At 57.6% G+C, this 7,674-nt stretch overlaps 1 protein-coding gene across 1 annotated transcript in view; it reads right to left on the bottom strand.

Moving 5' to 3' along the window:
• Nucleotides 1-2,263: 2,263 nt before the first annotated feature.
• Nucleotides 2,264-7,674, bottom strand: part of CCDC12 (coiled-coil domain containing 12) — a 15,098-nt gene continuing 9,687 nt past the window's right edge. The window contains exons 3-7 of the mRNA XM_027669555.1: nucleotides 5,400-5,479; nucleotides 3,901-3,962; nucleotides 3,768-3,802; nucleotides 2,684-2,760; nucleotides 2,264-2,463 (exon numbers count right to left, since the gene is read on the bottom strand). Of these exons, the coding sequence (XP_027525356.1) occupies nucleotides 2,384-2,463; nucleotides 2,684-2,760; nucleotides 3,768-3,802; nucleotides 3,901-3,962; nucleotides 5,400-5,479 (334 nt within the window). The 3' untranslated portion in view covers nucleotides 2,264-2,383. The remainder of the gene's footprint in view (nucleotides 2,464-2,683; nucleotides 2,761-3,767; nucleotides 3,803-3,900; nucleotides 3,963-5,399; nucleotides 5,480-7,674) is intronic.

Raw genomic sequence — 7,674 nt, 5'->3', positions numbered from 1 at the left:
CAGGATCCCTGTCCCACACCAGGATCCCTGTCCCACACTGGCATCCCTGCCCTTGTCCCATTCCAGGATCCCTGTCCCACACAGGAATGCCATTCCCATGCAGGGACCCCATTCCCAGGCCAGGATCCCTGTCTGTGCTGGGACTCCAGTCCTATACTGGGATCATTGTCCCATTCCAGGATCCCTGTCCCATGCTGACACCCCAATCCTATTCCAGAATACCTATCCCATGCTGGGATCTTCATCCCATGCCAGGACCCCCATCCCACACCAGGATCCCACTCCCATGCCAGGATCCATGTCCCACTCTGGAATCCCTGTCCCAGTCTGGAATCCCTGTCCCACTCTGGGATCCCTGTCCCACTGGGATCAATGTCCCACTCCGGGATCCCTGTCCCACTCTGGAATCCCTGTCCCACTGGGATCCACGTCCCACTCTGGGATCCATGTCCCACTCTGATCAATGTCCCACTCTGGGATCCCTGTCCCACTCTAGGATCCCTGTCCCACTGGGATCCATGTCCCACTCTGGGATCCCTGTCCCACTCTAGGATCCCTGTCCCACTGGGATCCATGTCCCACTCTGGAATCCCTGTCCCACTCTGGAATACTTGTCCCACTCTGGAAACCCCGTCCCACTCTGGGATCCCTGTCCCACTGGGATCAATGTCCCACTCTGAGATCTGTCCCATTCTAGGATCCCTGTCCCACACTAGGACTCCCATCCCATGACAGGATCCCACTCCCATCCTGGGATCCCTATCCCATTACAGGATCCCATTCCCAAGCCAGGACCCCAGTCCCACATCGGCATCAGTCCAGGGGCCTGGGGCTGATCCCGGCTTAACTTGAGTCTGGAATAAAACCTGGAATCACGTGGGAACGGGCAAAGTCAGGATGTTCCATTTCACTTTGTCCTAAAAGAAAATATTCTGATTTTTCATTCCCAAACAACATTTCCAGGGAGAGCTGAAAGAGGGACAATTATTCTTCCAAGGACTGGGAAAAGCTGGGCCTGAATCCAGAGGCAGTTTAAAGGGAGTTTTTTCCCTTTAAAAGTCAACGAGGGAAAATTCTTCTGGGTCAGACAGGGAGGGCAGTGGGATGGATGGAGGGATGGGTGGAGGGATGGAGGGAGGGATGGAGGGATGGATGGATGGAGGGATGGAGGGAGGGAGGGAGGGAGGGAGGGATGAAAAGCCTGGCTTTCCAGAGCCCAGCCCTTGGGAACACCTGGACACGGCCCGACTGTGCATGGAGTTCTGCTGACACCTACAGGGCATTCCAGGGATGAGGCCACGGTTCCAGGACGGACCGAGTCCATGGAATTAGAGAATCCCAGGATGCTTTAGGTTGGAAGGGGCCTTAAAGTCCACCCAGTGCCACCCCCTGCCATGGGCAGGGACACCTTCCACTAGACCAGATTGCTCCAACCTGGCCTTGGACACTTCCAGGGATCCAGGGGCAGCCACAGCTTCTCTGGCAAATCCATTCCAGGCCCTCCCCACCCTCACAGCCAGGAATTCCTTCCCAATATCCCATTTAAATGTACTCTGTGTCAGTCTGAAGGATCAGCCCATCCCAGGAACCTGGTACAGGAAACCTGGATCACATCTGGATCATCCCATCCCTGACCTGCTGCAGCCACAGCTTGCTCACCTCAAACTTCCATGAACTGAATCCCACTGCTCTGTGTCCCAGGAAAGGGAGGGGACAAGGCCTGAGGTCTCCATGGACAGGAGAGGGATGAGGTGCCTCTTCCAGAAGCAACAACTTCTTCCAGCATGGAATTTTTTATTAGGAAAAGATCCACTAACGACAAACTTAATCCACTAAAAAACACTCAGAGGAGTGGAACACTCCAGAGGGTTGGGAAATTTTGGGAAGCAAGGCAAATCCCACGCTAAACTCAGGTGGATGCAGAGCAGCCAACGGGTCCTGAACCAAGAGCCACTTCCCATGGGAATTCTGGGTGAGCCCATGGATGTTCCCAGGGAGAGCTCGTGGTGTCTGCCAGGAACAGGAGCCCCAATCCCTTGGGAAAAGGTCCTGCCTCTCCAAGGGCCACGTGGGCATCTCCCTCCTTTCCCAGCAAGAGGACAGTGAGTCTGGATTGACCTCGACTGGAGTTTTTCCCACTTTTCCCTGCTCCGAGTCCCGGCAGGTGAGTTCCAGCCCAGGGGGGCGTGTCCCGCTCCCTGCAATCCCGGGAAGTTTGCCAGGAACGTTCCTCAGCGGCCAGCCGGGCTCCTGGGATCTGCCCCTCCCCTCCAGGCACGGCAGGATTTGGGAACTCCTGGGAAAGGGCCGAGTGTGTCCCGGGGGTCACCCCGAGGGAACGGGGCGGGAGCTGGAGCCGGCTCCGAGGCTGCCGACGGATCCCTCAGTCGGAGTCGGATCCCTCCTGCTTTGCTGATCCCACGGCAGACGCCAACTCCTCCTCCTGCCCCTTCAGCCTCTCTCCTGCAGGGATCAGGATGCACTGCTGGGAATGGGAAGTGACCCCGGGGAGGGGCTGCCCCGCTCCCCCAGCCCACAAACCCTTCCCTGGGCCAATCCAAGTGCCCCTGGAGCTCCTGGGCAGCTTCCCAGACACTTCTGGGAAGGGGCCAAGTTCCCCCCATCCCTCCCTGGCCCAGAGCTCCCAGCAGGAATGAGGGGGTCCCCAGGGAATGGCACCCACGGATCAGCTCCGCGATGGCTCTCTGGGTCCTCTTCTCCAGCTTCTCCAGCTTCTTGGACACATCCCGCTTCAAATCCCTGGGGAGAGAGAGGCCACGTTGGGACAATTCCATGCCCAGGCAGGAGGGGACACGAGGGCCACAGGACACCTTTCCCAGAGGGAGAGAAATCCCTCCTCTTTCCCAGGGGCAGCACGGAGCAGGACGTGAGTCCCAGCAGCTCCTGGGAAAACCAAGCCCATCCCGTGGGGACAAACATCCCAAAGGGATCAGCAGGAAAAGGGAACACTGGTGGCTTCCTCGAGAGTTTCCAATTTCATAGAATTCTGGAATGGTTTGGGATGGAAGGGACCTTAAAGGTCATCTCATTCCAATACCCCTGGATCAGCCCTGGATCGGCCCATCCCAAGATCCTGGCACAGGGAACCTGGATCAGCCTTGGATCAGCCCATGCCAGGAACCTGGCACAGGGAACCTGGATCATCCCTGCATCAGCCCATCCCAGAAACCTGGCACAGGGAACCTGGATCAGCCCATCCCAGGAACCTGGCACAGGGAACCTGGATCACTCCATTCCAGGAACCTGGAACAGGGAACCTGGATCAGCCCATCCCAGGAACCTGGAACAGGGAACCTGGATCAGCCCATCCCAGGAACCTGGTACAGGGAACCTGGATCAGCCCTGGATCAGCCCATCCCAGGATCCTGAACAGGGAACCTGGATCAGCCCTGGATCAGCCCATCCCAGGATCCTGAACAGGGAACCTGGATCACCCCTGGATCAGCCCATCCCAGGATCCTGGAACAGGGAACCTGGATCAGCCCATCCCAGGAACTTTGGCATCTGGATGATCCCTGCATCAGCCCATCCCAAGATCCTGGCACCTGGATCACCCCTGGATCACTCCATCCCAGGATCCTGGCACAGGTGGGCCAGGACACCTTCCACTATGTTTTCCTGGCACTTTTAACCCCCAAATCAGGTTCTCCGGGATATTTCCGGCACTTCCAACCCCACTTGGACGATCCCAAGGCCTTGGAAGCGCTGACTCCAGCAGCCTCTCCCAGAGCTCCACAGGCACTCACCAGTCGGGTTTCCTGGGAGCCAGGTTTGCCAGATCCTACGGAGGAAGAGGAGACATCCAGTGAGAGGGAAAAGCAGGGATGGAGCCTGGACACAGGGATGCAGCCGGCAGGGAATGCCTCGGGAATTACCTACCACCTCATCGATGATGGGCTCGGGCTTGGCAGCTTCCAGCTGCTCCTTCACCGTGTCCTCCACTAGAGGGAGAAACAGGATCAGCGTCGGGACACCGGGAATCGATCCCAGCAGAGCCCCGGGAATCGATCCCAGCAGAGCCCCGGGCTCGGCTCCCGAAAGCTTTGGGAAAACCCCGTTCCCACATTTCTGCCTTAAAAACACGTGGGGACAGGTGGGGACGGCGTCCCTCCGCCACCCAAATCCTGTGGAGACTCCTGAAAATCCTCCGGGAATGATGCAACACAACCAACGGCGTCAGCGGCAAAGAACCTGCGGGGTCTGAGGCCTCTTCCCGGAATCCCTGCAGGGATCAGCTGCTCCAGGGCTCTGGAATTGGACTCCCCCTGACTCGTGTACAGGGTCTGAGACAGTTTGGAGGAGCCCAGCTCTGCAGAAAGGTCTGGAGATCTCAGGGATAATGGGAAAAGGTGTGGAAAACAGCTCCCTGTCCTTCAGCTGAGCAAGGAAGGGGGGGCAGCTCCAGGAGCACATCCCTGAGGGGTCAGTCCCGCTCCAGAGAGGCCCGGAATCACTGAGGTTGGAAAAGCCCTCTGGGATCATCCAACCATTCCCAGCACTGCCAAGGCCACACTGCCCATGTCCCCAAGTGCCACATCCACAGGGCTTGGAAATCCCTCCAGGGATGGGGATTCCAGGAGGAATTTTCCCAATATCCAACCTGACCCTCTCCTGGCACAGCCCTGAGGCCGTTCCCTCTCCTCCTGTCCCTTGTTCCCTGGGAGCAGAGCCCGGCCCCCCCCCCCGCCTCCCCCCCCCCTCCTGGGAATTCCAGGGAGCCAGAAGGTCCCCCCTGAGCCTCCTTTGCTCCAGGCTGAACCCTCTCAGCTCCCTCAGCTGCTCCTGCTGCTCCAGCCCCTTCCCAGCTCCACTCCCAGCTCCCTTCCCTTCCCTGCACACACTCCAGCCCCTCCGTGCCCTTCTTGTGACATTCAGAGGAAGCTGGAAGCTTTTCCAAAGGACTGAGGAAAATGCAGTGCCAGCATTCCCACCCACCCCAGCTCGGAGCTTCCAAAGGCACCTTTTGATTCCGGGCATTTTTAAAGGGATCTGTTCCAGGAGGACTCCACGTTCCAAGAACAAGGGAAGCTTTTCTACCCTTCACTTCCCCTTCTGGAAGCAGGTGGAGGTTCCGAGCTGGGAAATCCCAGCCTGGACGCCCTGGACTAATATTTGTTTAAGGATAAGTCCAACAAAACCCAGGCAGAATCTCCTTGAGGATCCTCCAGGGAGGCTCCCGAGGGGCTGGAATGGCTGGAATTGCTCCCCCCCACCACCAAGTTGTGCAATGCAGGGTGTGAGGATGATGATGATGCAACGGGGGGGCTCAGACATTCCAACCCCTTCCAGGGCTCCAAGGACCTCCCACCGGGACACAGCCCTCTGGATCTTCCACCCTGGAAGGAGTTTTCCAAGCCTTTGCTCCCATTTGTTCCCACCTGAGGCCGGTTTTCCCGGGGGCAGCTTCCTCTTCTTCAGCTCCTCATCCTCGGGCTCGTAATTCCGCAGTTTGATCTCCCTGGGGAAAAACAGGGAAGAGCACAAAGAGGTGAAATCTCCCCAGGAAAAACAGGGAAGAGCCCAGAGCGATGAGACACGTCCGGGATGTCCCAGATCCTGGGAGCGAGGGGGAAAACTGGCATCAGGAGCCACAGAGGCAGCTAAAAGCATGGAATCATGGGATCATTTAGCTTGGAAAAGCCTCCAATATCATCAAATCCAGTAGTGCTGAGGCCACCACTGCCCCGTGTCCCCAAGTGCCACATCCACAGGGATTTGAAATCCTTCCAGGGATGGGGATCCACCCCTGCCCTGGGCAGCTGAGGTAAATTATGGAATAATAGAATGGATGGGATCTTAAGGATCATCCCATTCCACACCCCCTGCCATGGGCAGGGACACCTTCCACTGGCCCACATTGCTCCAACCTGGCCTTGGACACTTCCAGGGATCCAGGGGCAGCCACAGCTTCTCTGGCAAATCCATTCCAGCCCCTCCCCACCCTCACAGCCAGGAATTCCTTCCCAATATCCCAACTAAACTTATCTTCTTTCAGCCTGAAGCCATTCCCTGTGTCCTGTCCCTCCATCCCTTGTCCCCAGTCCCTCTCCAGCTCTCCTGGAGCCCCTTCAGGCCCTGCAAGGGGCTCTCAGCTCTCCCTGGAGCCTTCTCTTCTCCAGGGGAACCCCCCCAGCTCTCCCAGCCTGGCTCCAGAGCAGAGGGGCTCCAGCCCTGGCAGCATCTCGGGGCCTCCTCTGGACTCTCTCCAGCAGCTCCACGTCCTTCCCCTGCCGAGGATCCCAGGGCTGGACATTGTGCTCCAGGTGGGATCTCAGCACGTCCCTAAAGCCAAGGACATGAGGACATTCCTCCTTCCCTGAGGAATCTGAAGGGTTAAAAACATGGATATTTAAAAACTGCTCATTTCCCCAGCAATGGGTTAAAGGAAATCCGGCTGCCAGCGGTGCCAGAGACTCCTCCTGTGCCACATTCCAGAGACATCCCGGGGCACTTTGGCACCTTCCTCATCGTGAATTATCCACATTCCCAGGAAAATGAAACCAAAACAACCCAAAACTTCCAACAGGCCTCAAGGCAGAACCCAGGAGCCAGCTGAGGGATTGCAGCTCCCAGGGGTGGAGGACACATCCCATCGGGAAGGACGGAGCACCCGGCCAGGAGCTGGGATTGATCCATCTGGGATCAGCCTCCCGCAGGGCCACTCGCAGGTTTTATTGGCATCTCCTTAAAACTGATGGATGTGCCCAAATCCAGGAGATCTCCTGCTCCTTGAGCACCTCGTGCCATGTCTGCCAGCCCAATCCAGCCAGGAACACCATGGATGGAGGTGGCTACAGCTGGATACAGGGCTGGCAGCTCCAGGGAGCACAGGAGGATTTCGGGAGCTGCAGCATTCCAGAGGGAGGCACAGACACACACAGGGGTCCCATGTTCCCTGCTTTGGGTCAGGAATGCCTCAAATCCACTTTTCCCTCCAGGCTGGAGCTCCTGGCTGGGGAATGAGGAGGGAGAGCAGCTCCTTTGGAAGGAGGAGGGTGGGCAGTGGCACGTTGGGAATGTGTGGAATGCCCGGAGTTATCTTGAAGCAAACCAGGCCCCTGGAGCTGCTCCCAGGTTGGTTCTGCTCCACTGCTCCAGCCCCGAGGGCTTCACGGAGCAAACACTGTTCCAGTGGATTTTTCCAAGTGATATCCTTCCCTCAGGAGCACCAGGAATGGCTTTGCCAAGAAACCCCATAACAGGGATTTCTTCAGTGCTGCAGGTTCCCTGTTCCCACATTTCCTCCCAAAACAGCCACTTGGAGCTGCTTCAGGAGCAGCTTCCCAGTTTCTCTCCCTGAGGACAAGGCTTGTCCCTCCAGGGACACCAGGAAAACTGGACTGAGATCCCAGAATCCCAGAATGGTTTGGGTGGGAAGGGGCCTTAAAGACCATCCAGTTCAGGGACACCTTCCACTGTCCCACATTGCTCCAACCTGGCCTTGGACACTTCCAGGGATCCAGGGGCAGCCACAGCTTCTCTGGCAAATCCATTCCATCCCTCCCCACCCTCACAGCCAGGAATTCCTTCCCAATATTCCAGCTAAATTTACTCTCTTTCAGTTTAAGCCATTCCCTGTGTCCTGTCCCTCCATCCCTTGTCCCCAGTCCCTCTCCAGCTCTCCTGGAGCCCCTTTAGGTCCTGGAAGGGGCT

The sequence above is a fragment of the Corapipo altera genome, unplaced genomic scaffold (assembly GCF_003945725.1).
Source record: "Corapipo altera isolate COAL_440 unplaced genomic scaffold, ASM394572v1 152, whole genome shotgun sequence".
NCBI lineage: Eukaryota > Metazoa > Chordata > Aves > Passeriformes > Pipridae > Corapipo > Corapipo altera.
Note: the sequence above shows the minus strand (reverse complement) of the source record. Positions and strands in the feature narration are given on the sequence as shown.